The sequence below is a fragment of the Lingula anatina genome, chromosome 1, assembly GCF_051362555.1.
Source record: "Lingula anatina isolate TDL-2025a chromosome 1, LinAna3.0, whole genome shotgun sequence".
Classification (NCBI taxonomy): Eukaryota; Metazoa; Brachiopoda; class Lingulata; order Lingulida; family Lingulidae; genus Lingula; species Lingula anatina.
Genome location: NC_141767.1, coordinates 70,911,487 through 70,928,951, shown reverse-complemented (window position 1 = coordinate 70,928,951; position 17,465 = coordinate 70,911,487). Strand labels below are relative to the sequence as shown.

General features: G+C 37.7%; 3 protein-coding genes across 14 annotated transcripts in view; 1 reads left to right on the top strand and 2 right to left on the bottom strand.

The window, feature by feature from the left end:
• Positions 1–51: 51 nt before the first annotated feature.
• On the bottom strand, positions 52–9,659 carry LOC112041247 (cAMP and cAMP-inhibited cGMP 3',5'-cyclic phosphodiesterase 10A). Of its 4 annotated transcripts, none has more exons than XM_087000691.1 (25): positions 9,323–9,659; positions 8,710–8,850; positions 8,137–8,174; positions 7,823–7,931; positions 7,437–7,486; positions 7,087–7,124; positions 6,747–6,843; positions 6,444–6,534; positions 5,777–5,835; positions 5,405–5,455; positions 5,202–5,260; positions 4,974–5,025; positions 4,678–4,820; positions 4,331–4,423; positions 3,887–4,014; positions 3,578–3,636; positions 2,944–3,086; positions 2,710–2,793; positions 2,350–2,506; positions 1,989–2,144; positions 1,617–1,789; positions 1,244–1,355; positions 952–1,032; positions 584–672; positions 52–378 (listed from the first exon to the last, which is right to left on the bottom strand). In XM_087000691.1, exons 1-25 carry the CDS (start codon positions 9,501–9,503, stop codon positions 294–296), a joined length of 2,469 nt encoding a protein of 822 aa, XP_086856817.1. In that variant the 5' UTR covers positions 9,504–9,659; the 3' UTR covers positions 52–293. The 4 variants fall into 4 exon arrangements, with proteins under 4 accessions (XP_086856817.1, XP_086856818.1, XP_086856821.1 ...); XM_087000692.1 differs by having other exon boundaries at positions 8,710–8,847; XM_087000695.1 differs by having other exon boundaries at positions 8,710–8,828; positions 9,323–9,561.
• A 41-nt stretch (positions 9,660–9,700) lies between these two features.
• On the top strand, positions 9,701–14,670 carry LOC106173841 (recQ-mediated genome instability protein 1). 3 transcript variants are annotated; one of them, XM_087000696.1, is made up of 10 exons: positions 9,702–10,011; positions 10,280–10,426; positions 10,601–10,711; positions 10,944–11,197; positions 11,417–11,994; positions 12,184–12,546; positions 13,151–13,356; positions 13,610–13,651; positions 13,865–13,915; positions 14,311–14,670. In XM_087000696.1, exons 1-10 carry the CDS (start codon positions 9,889–9,891, stop codon positions 14,467–14,469), a joined length of 2,034 nt encoding a protein of 677 aa, XP_086856822.1. In that variant the 5' UTR covers positions 9,702–9,888; the 3' UTR covers positions 14,470–14,670. The 3 variants fall into 3 exon arrangements, with proteins under 3 accessions (XP_013410584.2, XP_013410583.2, XP_086856822.1); XM_013555130.2 differs by having other exon boundaries at positions 9,701–10,011; positions 10,283–10,426; positions 11,417–12,546; XM_013555129.2 differs by having other exon boundaries at positions 9,701–10,011; positions 11,417–12,546.
• A 150-nt stretch (positions 14,671–14,820) lies between these two features.
• LOC106173864 (uncharacterized) overlaps positions 14,821–17,465 on the bottom strand; it is a 48,050-nt gene continuing 45,405 nt past the window's right edge. For all 7 annotated transcript variants that reach the window (XM_087000672.1, XM_087000676.1, XM_087000673.1 and 4 more), the window contains one exon: positions 14,821–17,040. In XM_087000672.1, coding sequence (XP_086856798.1) covers positions 16,219–17,040 — 822 coding nt within the window. In that variant the 3' untranslated portion in view covers positions 14,821–16,218. The remainder of the gene's footprint in view (positions 17,041–17,465) is intronic.

The window sequence follows — 17,465 nt, the reverse complement described above, 5'->3', positions numbered from 1 at the left end:
ATTTGGTGAAAACAAAAACTGCCACTGAATTTATAATGAACACCCACCTTTTACCAATATCTGTATCAACTTTATTCAAATGAAAAAAAAAAAAACTTGAATAACAATTAGATCCTTGGAAATATTTGAAATATGCTGTGACAACTGTTTTGTTTTAAATATTGAACATTGACCATTTTCATGCTTAAGAATGATAATTTGCCTTCAACTGCAATACAGATATTACAGAAGTACATGTTCATTTTTACATTTTAAAAAGGCTACTGTAAGGTGTGCATGCACAGCTCCACCCATTAACTCTCTGGGGTAGGGCGAGATTTCTCCGGTTCCCACATGGCTTCCTTGTTTTGTAAACTTTGCCAGTACTCTAAATTCCTCCTACAAAGAACAAATGCTGGTGAAATTGATTCCTTCTTCCTCATCTTTTCATAAAAACTCAATTTGAGTATCTCGAGAGCAATCAACTACTCGTACCAAAGATTATGTATCATTTGACAAGTGAAGTCCTCTGTCCATCCAAGATTAAAACCATTAATTACATCAAGACCTATTCTGAAATCCTGCTATAAGTACTACTACTTACTGAAGGCCGTCTAACATGGGCTGCATAAAAGGCAAGATGTGGACAATGGTGGTATAGCAGGGGATGCAAATGTGCTTAATGAAGCCCACCTAGGCAGAAATAAAAATCCTAAAAATTACATTTTACCTTTAACCCTTCCTTTTTGTTTGACAGAAGGGTGGTAGGCTAAGATAAAAAGATTCTATGGCAGCTGCGTGGACATCACATGTGCACAAATCTTGGTAAATTCTGTATTATACCTGCAGTTTTGGACTAGAGGCAGTGATATTTATTAGCTTCAGAGTTACCAATGCAGGGATCAACTCTATCATTTCAAGGAAATTAGTGAAGAATGTTATCCAAAAGACTAAATGTTATTATTTTCCCACCTGTTGACTTGGAATTTTATCCTTCTGACTTCTGTCCATCATGGGGAGAGGTTCCACCCCATGCAGTTTTTCTTCATCACCCTACAGACATTTTACACAGATAGAATTTGATTGATGCTTCTATTTAAAAATGTCACTGTTTATTAATAACATTAATATTTGCCTCTTGGACATTTAAAAGTATGTTAAATAATTCAATTTCATTTTTCTAACAGATATGGTAATATCCAAACTTTCAAATACAAAGACATGTGGTCAACTAGATTTCCTCAATTAAACTGTCACAACATACCTGTTTATAAAACTCTTCATATAACAAAGAGACTTCACGGATGTGGCATTCCTGCTGCTTGCACATGCTGTTCAGGTCACAGGCAGTCATAAGAATTGATATGAATTCTCCCCTGTAGGATAACAATATAAACAGCAGTGGTAAAAACAAATATCCTGCTGAAATGGACAAATAAGTTCAGTACATTTGAATTTCACGTTCTACATTAAAGTAAAAAACTGTTAATCTAGGTTTAAAACATCCACTGGACATAGAAATATCACATTAATCATGAAGAGTGCAGATTTATCTTACAGTTTGTAAATATGATCTGGTATCAAAACATGACTGGACTCTGAGGGTTAGGAGTTCTAACCAACCATCCCCTGCTCACCTGTGTTCAGGGTTGTTGACATCAAAGACCCCGTCCTCCAGCCACTTGGCCACCTTCTTCTGTGCCGGCAGGAACTGGAGCAGATCCGTGTCCAAGATGGCAGTCCTGACCATGCCGAGGGCCTCCTTGTACTCCTCTGAACCCATGGAGCCAAACAAATCATGACCTTGTTTCTGGGGAATGGATTTGTCTTTACAAATAAACTTGAAATTGGTCAAAATATAAATCTGTAAGTTAATCCATCTGATTTAGGTCCCGTAAGAGACACTTTCAAATCTACGACCTGAGCTATAAGAAAAACATAGTGAAAGAAAATCGCTGAAGGAGTGGGGTGTGGGGTAGTCTACAGTGGCCCACAGACTGAGTACCTACCTGCAAAATGCCAACAGTGCACTGGAAGTGGTGTTTCTCCATCACAGAGCCGCTGTAGATGTGCCACAGGGGTTCATTTAGCTTCTGCAAGAAGGAGTTGTTCTTCCCTCTGTGGTCCACATCATGGCACAGAGCAGCAACCATCAGTGTCAGGGCCTGGAACATTTGGAGCACTTTCAGAACAGATGGTCCTCTGACTAAGTGATCCACCAACTAAACATGGCAAACCCCACTTAAAAGCATTGCTACTAATACCCTGATGGTCTCTCCACCTCCACAACGCCTTCACCATCCAACCTTACCTGGAAAATTTTCATATCAACCCCATGTTCTTAACAGAGCCATATAAGATGTTAAGTACCTCATTTTCTGTAAAGAGTTCCCAGCGTAATTCTCTCAAAACCAAGTACAGACAGTGGCACACAAAGAAGCCATGGGCAAAATTGTGGTAGGGCACCGCGTGGCGGTAGCTCTTTTTCACAGATAAGACGAAGCGGCACAGGGTCTCCAAGTCAAACCTATAAGAGTTAATACTATGGAAATAAGGTGGAAACTTGCCACTTTCAAATAAGACTTTGAAAGCAATGGTTTAACTTATGAATTTATGGGCAGTCAAAATTAATACAATAAATAAAGAACATTCTACGATGAAAATCCTAATAGTCTATATAGGAAATATTTTCAAGGAATCATGCATTAACAGGTACTTTTAGTTGTATACCTTGCAGTTCCAAATAAGTCATAGAACATGTAGACCATCTGTTTTACCATCTGGTTTTCATGGCCTTTGCAGTCATATGTAATTCTGGAAAAGAAATTTTAAAAATTTTAAATTTGGCTACATTTCTGACACTGTCAATCTACAATAATTCAGACATGCATAACTCATTTTAGTCTGAAAGATACAGATGCACAAGCTGGACAGTTTTATACATATCATTCTGGGCCAACTTACTTGAAAAAATCTTCAGGAAAGTTTCTTGGGAAAGGATCTGCCAAGAGTGCCTCAACTTCCTCTGCAGAGCATTGTGTGTAGTATCCTACCATCTCCCTGGCCACATTGAACAGGTTCTGTTGATGACGCATGTCCCTGTAGGCCTAAAACACAAATCACACTTTTGAACAATCACTTCTCAACTAACACATCCCATCTCAACTAGCACAATCATAATGCATGTTCCATCACAACTTGCACTTGTAAGTGAAATGTTATTACCTCATTCCTTCAAAACTATCACTATCAGGCTGCAACAAACACGATCATATACAACTAACATATTCCACCGTATCTAATACTAGTCCAATGTAATAACTGCATTGCTTCAAAACTAATACAACAACAATGTAACTAACACATTCAATCACAACCAACACATTCCTTCACAACTAACACAATTAGAGAAGGACAGCACATTCAACTTTCAAAGTACTGTGTGTCAGACAATTCTTCATTCAATTCACCGAGTTTTTTCCAACTTATTTGCAGCAGTGTATTAATCATTCTGATAAAAAACTAAGCAAGACAGGGTTTTCTAACTTTAAGGGACATGTTTTTTTTTTCACATATCACGGCGTGTTCTATTGCATACCTTTGAAATGTGAAGAGCTAGGGCACAATAAACTGCAAATGTCTTAAAAGCAGATTCATCTGAAATAATTATCAGAAAACAATTTATCAGAGCAAGCAATATCATAAAATTCCTACAAAAGTTACTAGGCACAATGAAGCCTTAACTAATCTATCTAAAACCAAATCAATATAAAATGAAACAAAACCCCTTTTTTCTTTCCAATGATATATTATCACAACTCATTCAAATACCCATTTATGTTTCAAATTCAAATTTCTAAAATTCCATGCATTTTCCTGCTATTTGTCATGCAGTCTTCTGCCTCACCAGCAGAACTAAACCTGGGTCCATTCCTCTTGTTGACCATCTGTACCACCCCAATGACCGCCCCCTTACTGATGATAGGCATGGCCAACATGTTGTGTGTGGTGTATCCTGTCTGGCGGTCTATTTCTCTGGAATTAATTCACAATGCAAATTGAACTATCATTCTTGTCCACAGACATGTAATGCTTTTTTTTCTGTTAAATTCCTACAAAGACATTTAGATTTAAAACACAGTGAGATTGTCATGATGTAATTTAACTATAATTTGTATTATTTCATCTCATGCAATTAACCTAAATACATACATCTAAGATACATCCATGAATCAATCCATAAAGTTTTGTGATTGAATGTATGTGTCATGTGATGTGTGTCATGTGTCTATTCCAGTGCTGTTGTTACTGATTTTGCAACCCTCCACCCCTACCCTTAATGTGTTAATACCTGTTAAACCTTGGGTCAGCGTACACATCAGCTATGTTAACCACCTCCCCTGTTCTCGCTACATGACCTGCTATACCTTTACTTGTACTGAATCTGAATTTGTAACCATTTCATTAATATAATCATAAGTTTATACAGACATAAAAATTCAGCCAAACTGATTTCAGAACTTCACTATTCTTCAATACACAACACCCTGTCAATTATCTTCAGTTTAAAAGTAGGCGACAAAGATACTTCTCAAAAATATCAAATTTGCATGAGCAGTAACAATGAAAAAACAAATGGCCAAAATACCATCCAAGAAAAAATAAGTAAAAACACCTTTTAAGAACAGAACTGGCTACCTGATATCTTGTTTCTCTGTGAACACAGATTTTCCATTGACTTTTTTCCCTTCATCAAACAGCTCAGCAGTCATCTCTGTGCCAGATTCTGACACCAGGAACATTGCACACCGATCTGCATTGACCAGAACCTTAGCATAGGACTGGAATACAGACAACATTAAATAATTCATAAACAAATAAGTTAATAAGGAAAAAGTAAACAAAAATTTCACTAAATTTTTCTGATGATTTTTCTGTGCATACAAGTATAATGCCACAGACGGCCTTTGTCTCCAGTTGAGGATGACACTTACCATGATAGTACCTATCAACTGCTTTATAGTAGTGACTTCATCAAACATCACTCTGGAAGAAATGGTAATAAAAATCAAAATACATCTTCATGTTTGCATGAGCTGCAGTGTTAAAAACTAAGCCTAGTTTAAGATTGTACAGAGTCATAATACATATTGGAGTTTAAACTAGAGAGTTAAAACTAGAGAGTTGTCGTGACTATATAGACTACAACTGTGATCACTCACTTTGATACTTGTAGGAGGAAGTCATTAAACTGGGACTGCTTACACAGGGTCTGGAAATTCTGAAGTCAAATAATAGTTAAAGATATACAGAGTTACTTTTGTAAGATGTATCAGATTGTTAACACTTAAATGATTGTATGGAAACAAATATAATTCATACAGGGACCCATGCTATTTAATGTGTCTTTTCACTATTGCCTCACCTTAGACTGGCTAACAGCAAGTCCAGTCCAGCTCACATTAGCTACCACCACCTGAAAACAAACAAAATGCTGTTGCATACTCCTTTAAAAAATTTTTCAAAGTCTACATTGAGACATATTATAACCAGATAAAAATATAATTAAAATACAAATATAATCCTTTTAGCTATTTCGGCACCACAAATTCCAATTCCTGCAGTAACTCTGACACTTAAAGCGACAATGGACTCCCTAATCTGTAAGTGAACATAATGATTTCTTCTTCTTATGATTTCTTTACTTCTAGATTATATTATTATTTATACATTACTTTCATATACATAAATATTGTTAATTTCAAAGTACTTACAAAAGCATTATGTTACTTCTTACCCTCATGTCAGCTTCAGTAAATCCTGGTTTGTCCCACTTTTTGGAATACTCATACACACCTAAAATTATCATAAAAAAAAACTAAATTCAGTATTTTTCCAATGGAATTCATCCAAGATAACATAAAATGAAACGTCACTGTGTGACATCTTACATAATTTTTGAGTTCTTTTTAATTGTTAAAATACGGTATGAAAAAAAAACATGATATTGCAAATACACAAAATGATGTTAATTTACAAAATTATGACAGAGGATATCTTGTAATTAAAATTTTTGATGTGGGGATCTTTATGCCAGTTCCATATACAGGCCTAGGCCTGTAAGCAACACTCTTTTAGAACATGCGGATTTTTAACCCCATGGTTAACCCAACCTGAGAAGTGTCATATAAAATATAGATGACATGATCTAAAGCAGGCATTTTCCCACTAAAATTGCATTTCTTTACAGTCCCTCAATCCTGCCCACAGGCCTGCATGTATATATATATGTCTATATCAGGGGCAGACTGAGGGTCTTTCGGAAGATGGTCAGATTTTCAAGTTTACATTGATGGGTATCAAATTTTTTTCTTTTCGAAGATGGTCAAAAATGGAGGATGGATCAACAAAGATAATTTAGAAGATTGTCAGAAAATAGCCGTGGATCTGCCCCTGTTTATTACCTAACAAGTCCCCTCCTGCCATGATGGGGACACACATGGCACTGCGGGTGTCACTGAGGTCACTACCAAGACCCTGAGGGAAACGGTCATCCTGGAAGTAACATAAAGAACATGGAAACATTGTATACTATAGTAAACTGACCTCCACACATTTCACAGGTACTGCCACAAAACAGTCACCCAAACATCCCTGATATTACCTAAAAGATATAATTCAGTAACAATTCAGTACAATTCAACAGAGAACAAGGCATGATACTATATTTGGTTATTAGTATAGAATTGGATTTGCTGCATGAATACCTGGGAGATATCAGTGCACAAAAGAGGCTGCTTTGATAAGGCAACATGGCTAGCTAATGTGGTGCCCTCTTTCAGTAACACACCTGGGCTGTATTTTCTATAGACAGAAGCAGGAAGAAGGAAGTGAAGGAGAGAAAGGTGAGGCAGAGAAAGAGGAATATGCAGAAACAAGCACATGGAAAGTTCTTATGGTCTCATGTGTCAGTAAGTATCAGTCAGCAGTGTTCACGTTAAAATATTTGGAACTGTGCAAATATACGCAGCCAATGCTTTTCTGAAAAAAATTAAATGTTTCATTTTACTTTTAGTCGACGAAAAAACAGCACAATGATACCCTTACCTTGACTCTGTGGGACTGTATGTATATACACACAACTCCTAAAGCAAATAGAGAAATACAAACCTTTAATGGTTTAAATCTTAATGGTACCATTAATAATGACATACTTTTCAACTTTACATAACTAAGAGAAATGTTTTGACACACACACCCAAAAAAAGAAAGAAAAAAAAAAACTATAAATTACCAAACTAGACTCAACTTTGTCAATATCTTCAGTTATACAAGAGAAAAATTGAGTAAAAATTATATTGTATAATAAATATTATTATTATCATAATTATTATTATTATTTATTAGTATTATTATTATTATTGTAAAGAAAGCAATAATAATCAATGTTTCCTCACATTTCCATGTTCCCCCAAAATATACATGGTATAACTGTCTGCTGCCAAAGCTGGAAGATGAAACATGGTGCCTTATTAATCAGATAATAATCATTTGCTTATGGTTACTTTTCCATTTCAAATTTTTACACCAAAATATGTACTTTTGTGATCTATGAATCTCCCCCCAATCAATTTCTATATCTACATCCATTTAATGTTCATCTTAATTTCTATCAGCCAGGAAACAGATTTGTTTAGTCACAAGAAAAGTTTCATATTTTAATTTGTTCCTTTCTGCTGAATGTTTCTGCCAGCTACATACTTCAGTAACTACCTACCTGTTCACATAACACATCCTACCTGTTCACATAACACATCCTACCTGTTCACATAACACATCCTACCTGTTCTCATTACACATCCCAGCTCATATAATTTAGAAAACAACTGGTCGTCCTTGTCAGTGCTCTCTGCCAGTGTCCTCTGAATGGCGCTTATATCACTGTCTGCATACTGAAAGAAAAGTTTACTACAATAAATTACTACTTCATTGCCACATACATGAAATGAGATAAAAGTTAGGAATCAAGAGATAAAAGAGGTTTCAATTGAAAACACTCACAGGTGTGAATGCAGCAAATGTTACTTATTAAAATATCTAAAAGAAAACTGAGATACTTTTGAACAATTAATCAAAATTCTGTCCATGGTAACTCACAGTGCACTTAGACTTCTGCCCTTGCTGGCTGCAAAATGCTAAAAATAAAATGTTAATTCATTTGAAAACATGACCAAATTGATGGAAATGAAGTAGCAATTCCTGTAAATTTTATCTACACTTTTGACAATTTGAATTCTAGACATTACTTTAGACAAAAAATTTAAAGGTACATACGATCTGAGCATCGGTGGAGCGTGGATTCCCAGTAACACATGTAAACCACCTTTACTAGTTTCTTATATGACTCAATTAAATTCGACATGCCAAGGGATAAATTGAATAGATCACTCGATCAGCCATAAAAGACCTTTAGACTGCTCCTTTAAATCTTTGGTTGTAAATTTAACATACTTTCAAGACCTACTGTACTTTCCTGCCCCATTGACATACAGCTTAGAATGCCAGCAGAAAAATCCGTTCAAACATCATTTTCGGGTAAAATTAAACAATGCCTTTTGGTATTTCTCTTATTTATACTACTTGAAACTATATGCTGGCATTTGGTTGGTTTTTGTGACAAAAAATGACTTTGTATACATCTTTATTAAGATGTTGAAGTAGCATTTTCACCATAACAATTATCCTGTAATTCTTTGCCATCTCTCCATTTCTGAATGGTATCTGCTGTCACCTTTTCCTTTACAAACTCATCCAGCAGTTCTGGGTGCAGTATTAAATAATCCCGGACACTGCAAGGAGTGAGATGAGCTACTGTAACAAAAAATAGGGGTCAACCAAATCACCAACAGGCCACATCACAAATAATAAGGCTATATGATACAAGTTAGGCTGTTCTATTTGCAATTTAGCATGGAAATCTACATAGATAAATCCATTGTAAAACATCAACCTCATAGTACTACAGTCTGTTTACCCCAGATTCATCTAAATATCATGCTTTATAAAAATGTCAAGTTTCTGTCTTTCATATCTAACAGTTTAGATCGATTTTTTTTTTTTTTTTTTTTTTTTTTAAAGACCTCCCCACGCCTTTGAAATTGCTGGCTACAGACCAGTTTATTATCCGAGATATTTTTCTAAACCCTCTTCTACACCTAGATTCTATCTTACAAAACGAGACAAAAAATTTATCGAGAGATAATTTATTGTAATGAAATCATTGCGGCTATTTATGTGGGTTGCGTTACGATCGTGTTTTTATGTGACATTCATTCAATTTTACCCGACTCAGCTGAATTCAATTCTTCGCAATGTTTCCTCCATAGTTTCTCTGCATCATACCCGGGTAAAGGCAAAGACCTTCTATTTGGTCCTCGCTTTGTTGGATCTGACATTTTTAAATCATTATAAATACTGAACCGAAGGAGACATTTGAAACAAGCGCCGTGTCGTTCAACGCGCATTAATAAATATGTCTATAATCCCGACCATCATTCATCATTATTCCAAAATTATGTAAATAATCGATAAGATTTCCTTCGCAAAATGCAAATAGTATGAAACACCGGTGTTTAAGGGCGGTTTAAAAAGTCACGACCAATTTTCTTATAGACTATATTTTGCGGAAGAAAATGCTGAGCACGCAGTTCAAGGTCAAGGTTATTGTGCCGCGGGAATGTGGAAGCTAGGTCTCTTGCACTGAGTTTCTTGTTGCCAATATTTCCTTATTAGAAATATACGCGTTTTCATTTTATTCAGGGATGCACTATTTTGTGAGGCTAAATTTGACACCAATAGCTCATTATCCATTTTTGTAACAACTACCTTTGTAGCTGAACTGACATTGTTATGACGCTGTTGTCTCGAGTTGCAACTGGTGCCAAAGCCTTCTTAGAGCAGTCAGTTCATATATCTGCCCCTGATGACTGGCTTCAAGCATGTGTAGACTGGATCCATGAGGAACACCAACAGGTACAACAAACTACAATAACGATTAGCTTGAACATCAGTCTTGTCACTACTGTTCAATGTTTTCGAAAATGTATTCATTTCAGGATCATTGTGTTTGTTTTAAAAATGTAAATAAATAACACATGATTTTTCCTATCAATACATAATTGACCTTTAATTAAAATGAGTTGACTTCGAATTATTGTTCCGTGTTGCCACTTACACATTTTTCTACAGCATATTAAGAACTTTGTATATAATATTTTCACTGTATGTTTGTTCTATCCAGCAGGGTTCTCTGTCCCAGAGTCAGGTCAATGACCTGGTCTATGAGCAGTGGTTGGTCAGTGACCTCAGAGACATAGAGGCCACATGTCTGCCTAATAATGTGATCTCAACACAGAAGACACAGCTGAATGGCTTCTACTGCTTACAGGTACATAGCCAGCTTAGGACCATGGTGTACATATGAATTTAACCTTGGATTTTTTTTTTAATTTTATGACATATACAGTAGTAATACTTAGTCATAATGGCTATGATAAACTTAAAGTTCATTTTATTTGGTTAGTAATAATAAATGTTAATTTTTGTTTCTATTTCATTTGAGGTTGACTCTGTGCTGAATGTGGGAAGCTCTTTTTACTCCCAGCTGCAGAGAGTGACCGGGACAGAGAATGCCAATGCTGCAGTGGACACTGACGACCAGCCAAGAAATTTTGTATGTTTACTTTTGTTGCATGATACTGTTTTTAAAAAAAATCTTTGAGTTAAGATATTCAACTCTTTTTGCCACAATTTTACTCATTGATTTGTTTTACATAAATGTAGAAATATCAGTCATGATGTGAGGTGGTGTGCTCATATATTCATATAGTCACCTGTAATTCATAATTCTGTTTCTAACACATACTGGTACACATTACTATTGGCATTGATATATGTTTTCACAGTGGGAGCCTAAGCCCAGCCGTATGCTGATGTTAAGTTTAACAGATGGCAGCCAGGATGTGAGAGGGATGGAGTACAAACCTATTCCACAGCTATCAGAGCACCTGCGTCCTGGCACCAAACTCCTGGTCTCTGGTCCTGTCACCTGCCGCTTGGGGGTGCTCATGCTGAGTGCCAGCAACGTGAAGGTGTTAGGGGGAGAGGTGGATACCTTGGTGGAACAGAACGCACAGCATCAGCTGCTGGCCAGGGTGCTGTGAGTGAACTATTGTCAGATAGTTTATTCATTTATTTTCATTCATTCAGTGTTTTTTTTTATCTGAGTAAAGTGACATTTTGGAGTCAGTATTGGTAACAGAAGCGATTAGATTATTGCTAAAAAAGCATCAATTGTATTTGGATATTAATGTTATAAAGTCCCTCTCCACTCATTTCATAAATGTACATCAGAGAGAAAAATACTTTACAATTTCAGAAATGTGGACATCAGTAAAATCCGCCCCACGGAACACAGCATGTACAAAGACCCCAGTAGGATACCAGGGTGTTCTCTCACACAGCCAGGGAGGGGGTCTTCTGGTGGCCCTGGGGGTGGTAGCTGGGGGCCCCAGGGTGGGGCTGTAGTCACTCCTTCCACCACCACACAGCCTCCAGCCCCTGTACAGCAGCAGCAGCCACCCCCCAGGACCATAGGTGCCTCAAGTGACCAAAACAACACATCAACTATGGGTCAAACTGGACAGCGTCCATCAGGCCAGACCAGCGGTGTGCCAGCGTCTCAGTTTGAGGACCAGGATGAAGATGACTTCCTGGACCACATGGATGTTGAGCAGCTGGACGCCTTTGAGCAGTGGGATGAGGATGAGGAAGATATGCTGGCCAGGATGCCAATGGACACTGAGCCCAGGCTACAGGATGATGGCAATGGCAGTGGTCCTAGCACACTGCAGTATGCCTCACATGTTACAAGAGAGGAACCTGGACTGAACTCTGCTGTGGTTAATAGAAATACAAGGTCAGGGCTGCAGGACAGTGGCTTTGGTCCATCATTAGGTCGGTCCACTATTGTAAATACAAGGTCAGGGCTGCAGGACAGTGGCTTTGGTCCATCATTAGGACAGTCCACTAGTGTAAATACAAGGTCAGGGCTGCAGGACAGTGGCTTTGGTCCATCATTAGGACAGTCCACTAGTGTAAATACGAGGTCAGGGCTGCAGGACAGTGGCTTTGGTCCATCATTAGGACAGTCAACTAGTGTAAATGGTCAGACCCATAAACCTATAAAATCACCTGAAATATCAACAAAACACGTAATTGAAAGAGGAGCTAGTAGTTCTGTTTCTGATGCATACGTGGGTGAGAGATACCTTCAGAAACCCAGGGACTTGAACCAGCTGACCCACACAGCAGTCAGTGGTCAATCGAACAGCAACAAAGATGACCAAAGGTCAACAATTGTAAACACTGAAGACTTTGTTGATCTTACTGATGATTTTGATGATGATGATGATTTTGAAGAAGCAGCCTCAGTTTCATTCTCTGAAGTGCCGTCTGGATTAGTTTATGAAAAAGAAGCAAAGAGGAGGAAATTGGAGCCGAGTTCAGGTGAATTGATCAGGATTTTAACTGCTAACCATTAAGCGGGAAGCCTTTTTGTTTCATTGTATAATTTTAAAAATCTTCCACCTTATTTATATAGCTTACTGTTTATGTTGACAGTTAAAAAAGATTTTTGTTACTAAACAAGACAAGGATGTTGATCACTGTCACATTTCCCAATGTATGAAGATTCCATCAGGTATTTTTGTTAACCACGAATGCCACAATTTATTTTATTTTATTTTGCACGATTTGTGAAGCGCCCTATTTCCATGACTAATGAATGCGGTATTTTATTCTCTGCCCTTCGTGAAATGAAATCATTATACCCGATGATTTGTGAATTTCAGGATTTTCCACTCACATTATCAGTGAGATATGAACAAAGTTTTATTAACTGTGAATTGTGAATCAATGATTTTATTCCCCATGAACTGTCACTAAACCCCCCCCCCCCCCCCCCCATGGGACCCCCTTTAAATTGCCAGTATTGGCAGATATTTTCAGCTAATGGACAGTGCTGTTTTTCCCATTATCTTACAAATTAATCTCTTTGTCATAGATGATTGTGTGTGTGTGTCTAATGAAGATGTTCTCTCTCTCTCTCCAGGTGAGGTAAAGCTGGACACCCCACCATATACCTACCTGTCCAAAGTGCAGGCTCAGGGACATCATATAGGCCCCATGAAAGTGAAAGTGAAAGCTTTCATTTCCACCCTACTGGGCAAGCTTGACCACAATGCAGGAACAGGCTGGACATTACGTGCCAAGATAAACGATGGAACGGCAGCAACAGATGTGGATCTTGGAGACCAGGTAAAGTGGCGGATAGTTGGCAGGATGGAGTAGCAAGAGCAACCATTATTTCCAAGAATTTATTGCAGTGAAAGATACTTGGTCTTGATGCCAGGATTGTTATCCTATTGAGAAGGTTAAAATATTCATTTACTGAGACAAGCTCAAGTTTTTTTTTTTTTTTGTTTTTTATAAATATATATTTATTCTTCTTAGGCCCTGTGCAGTGTGTTGTTTAATTCTAGAAATGTAAGATTTTTGTTTTGATTTTCAGTTGTTGACAAACTTGATTGGATTTCCTGCCTCAGAAGTTCAGGTAAATAACACGAAATATTTAGTCTCTGTGGATATATTATTTATGCCCTGTGTTTGAGGCAATATGTAAGGGGACACTATTTTAATATTGCAGAGATATTTTTTCAATCACAAATATCCCCCCCCCCCCCCAAAAAAAAAAAAAAAATTGACACATGGAAAGACATGGCCAATGTTTACAGTTTTCACCTCTTTTGTTGCCTGTTATTTTCAGGCATTGAAAGCCAACAAGAAAGACAAGGTGGTCAGGGAGAGAATATCACAGGTGGGTGTTGATCTACAGCACGTCAGAACTGTACCATAATGTATAGCAGATCTTGACTTTATATGAGCAAGGCTCTGAGCTTGGATTACAAAATTAACCAATGGTATGGTAAGAGATGCATGAAAATATTGATAGTTGTTGAACTCTGGGTCTTTTCACATCAAGTGATACTACCGTTTTCTGTATATGGCATCAGCTCGAGAGATTGACAAGTTGTTTTGCTATTACACTATCCCTTAAACTGAGGCCCCCCGACATTTTGATTGATACTTTGTGGCTCGTAAGAAAAGGAGTATTAACTCCTTAGTTACAGATAACTGTACCACATATATGAAAAGGGGCTTGTTTTTCTTTGTTGTGAAAATTGTCATCCAAGTTTCATTTACTGTTTGTAGGGTATCAAGAACTGTCAGCTAGCATTGATTGAGATGTCAGGACTGATGGAGTTGGAGATCTCACGGGAACTGCCACGCCCTAAAGTTGTCCACTACCACCTAATGACAGAGCAGGATCTTTGCCATTTGAAGGCCAGAACCAAAATGCAATCATTATAGTGCCAAACTTGGGGGGGAATTGGTTTAAAAGGAAAGTGTTCGTACGCATCAGTAGACTGGTGTTCTGGAGGATTGTTGAAACAGGTGAAAGCTAGGACCATTAAATACTTCAATATGTATGTCAGGAAATATCAGAAATGTGCCGTTATTGTCACAGGTTATCATGCCAATATGTTGGAATAAATTTGATGTGACGTTCTATTACGTTTACCTGTTCTTTTGCAACAAATTAAACACAAAAAAAATATTTCGATATTTGGCATCAGGACACCAATTCCCATGATTTAAGTAAGCAAGTACACCCATATTCTGATAATTTTGCAGTTGTTTCAGACAAAAGAATGGAGGCAATTTGATCATGTAGAATATTTATTATTGCTGGATAGATTACAGTTAAATGCTTTGTGATATGCATTTAAGTTAATAATAGTTGAAAATAATAGATATAATCAGAAGCATGATTAGGGAGGGTTTCAAACTTTTAAACAGCTATTCTAATACGCCCATGCTTTCATGTCACATAATCTGGTTTGTATAATATAAGCCATACCTCCAAAATACAAAAATATACCATTCAAAGTGGAATAAAAGGTAAAGGCATGTACAAAAGTCCCCTTCCCTATCAGGCAGATGAACCACATCGGATCTGGGTGAGCAAATTGCCAAGACAAGCTAATTAGTTGCATATACAAAGATGGACATTTAGATACAGACTGGACCCTAGTTAAGAATGAGATAATCTGCATACTGTCAACGGACTGAAGGCAATGCGATGAAATCACAGGCAGCAGATAACTTCAATTATATGCAAATATAAAAATCTACTTCACATTGAATATAATATACAATCTGCATTTGTCTCATAATTTGTAAGAACAGCCCCCATAAATTTCCCACTGCAGCTTTTCTTATATAAAGATGATCATTAACAATAAAATAAGGTCCAATTAAGAAGAAAAAAATAAAGGAGGATTTAAACTCGTCTCCTCGGTGACTGCTAAGGTTCACTTGTGTGTTATCACATCAAAAACAGAAGAGAACAAACTTTGAAAAATGTTGAACATCATTCCCAAGTTCTGGTCAAAGATCAACCTGCAGCAGACTAAAAGCACCTAATGATAGTGAGTGACCAGTTCACAACACTCTAAGCAATACTTGTATTTTCTGGGTATCAACGATCAATATAAATCTCACCTTGTTGCAACCAACTTATATATTTACAGTCATCTAATGTTGACCAATCAATGGCAATAATGAGGGTAACCTAGGCAACAATTCATCTTGCCAACCCATTGCAAGAGTACTTGTAAGTCAGTAATTTTCATATTTCAAGCAAGCTACTGAGCCTGTACATAATATGGTAAGAACTCTATACATTTAAATGTGTATGTGAAGTCTGTACAGTGACAACCTCTGCTGTCCAAGTGACCTCAAAGTTTTTAAGTGCAGTAAAATAATTTGTTTAAAATTGGATGCTATATACAATGAATGCTTCCAATCCATGTATGAATACCACCATGTCCTACTACTTCAAACCCATGCTTCTGTCACAATTTCCTTGATAACAATGTCATCATGTTCAATGTATGAACCGCCTCTGCCTTAAACCCCCACCCCACCCCACCCCACCCCACCCCCATGAAGTCCTGTACACTCCCCTGGCCCAATTAACCTTATGTCACTGTTAGCTCCTGATGTCTTGGAAGCAGTCAAAACTTTCTCAAATCTAAAACACACCAGCCCAGTTCTTCAGTGTTGAGGGCTCACCATTGTCCTCTCTATTTCCTTCTGAGCCCGAGAACTTTTTGTCCTCTCCTGTGGGGTCAGTTCTCCCGCCTCTGCTGCAAACATTTTCATTTTGTCCCTAAACGACATTCTTTCAGGTCCTGATTTCTTATTCAGAGAAGCTGCGCGTGTGGCTTCAATCCGAGCGCGTGGGTCCCGGTACACCTCCTGAGCCCCTATCACCCCAGGGGTGGACCCTGTCGTGAAGGTTTGACTAGGCAAATTGGCATAGTTAGGAGTCTCGGGACCGTCTCCATTAGCAGTGGAGGGCCCATTGGGTGTTTCAAACCCACCATTAGGAGGAAAGTTTCCTGGGGGAGAGGCTGGGGACTGATCATGATCCACATTATTATATGTCATCTCAGTCGCTGGCTTTGTATCAAATGACACGGTTTTCTTGGTAGGACCTGCTGTGTCTGAGCCACCCCTCATGGCAGAACTGTTCAGGTTAGGCTGTACACGTTGATACTGGTTTAGATATTCATACGAAGATTTCCTTTCTGGTGGTGGGGGTACGCTACCACTGGGCATATGGTTGGGAGGTGGCAGGGTGGCCGACTTGTCCTGCTCACCAGGGGGCGGGTAGTTGGAATATCCAGCTTCGTAGGGGTAGTTACCATATGGGTCAGTTTGGCGATATTCATCCTGCATCTGTTGTTCCCTTTGAAGTTGCTGCATCATTCTGCGTTGATGCTCCATTTCTTCATCTCGTCTGCGATTTTCTTCACGTATTCTACGTTCTTCAGCATCCCTTGCTTCTTGTAATTCTTGCATTTGACGCCGTTCCTAAAACATAAAAAAATCGTGACTTAATAAAAAAATCTGTACTACTTGAAATTGGAATCAATTGAAACATCATAATTTCACAACACATCAGGTTTGCTTTTGCTCCTTTTAGGCACTTAGGTAATTGTGCATTATAAAATATTAACTTAACTTCCCTACTACTCTTAAACCTACATGTAACAACAAACACATTTCACAATTGCAGCAGTCTTACCTCTAATAACTCCTAGGAATGCAGCAGAAAGATACAACAAATCAGAGCCATTACATCAGTCACCAATCAATACTATATTTTTAGCAGCCTGCCATTTGTATATGATTTAATCATTAGGACACCTTAATATTTAACAGGCATCTCTTTTCAGCATTTATTATATTAGATTTGAAAACTGATCTTCTTGTGGTTATGCTATCTTATGTTTCAC

Bases quoted from the DNA above. Each gene is read 5' to 3' on its own strand.
- LOC112041247 (XM_087000691.1), bottom strand. From the start codon at position 9,503: ATGCGCGTTGAACGACACGGCGCTTGTTTCAAATGTCTCCTTCGGTTC. The intron at 5,456-5,776 runs GTAAGAAGTAAC...GTTTGTTTTCAG, and splicing joins TTACTGAAGCTGACATGAGG to GTGGTGGTAGCTAATGTGAG. The intron at 4,015-4,330 runs GTATTAACACAT...AATTAATTCCAG, and splicing joins GCTGACCCAAGGTTTAACAG to AGAAATAGACCGCCAGACAG.
- LOC106173841 (XM_013555129.2), top strand. From the start codon at position 9,889: ATGACGCTGTTGTCTCGAGTTGCAACTGGTGCCAAAGCCTTCTTAGAG. The intron at 10,012-10,279 runs GTACAACAAACT...TGTTCTATCCAG, and splicing joins TCCATGAGGAACACCAACAG to CAGGGTTCTCTGTCCCAGAG. The intron at 12,547-13,150 runs GTGAATTGATCA...CTCTCTCTCCAG, and splicing joins GAAATTGGAGCCGAGTTCAG to GTGAGGTAAAGCTGGACACC.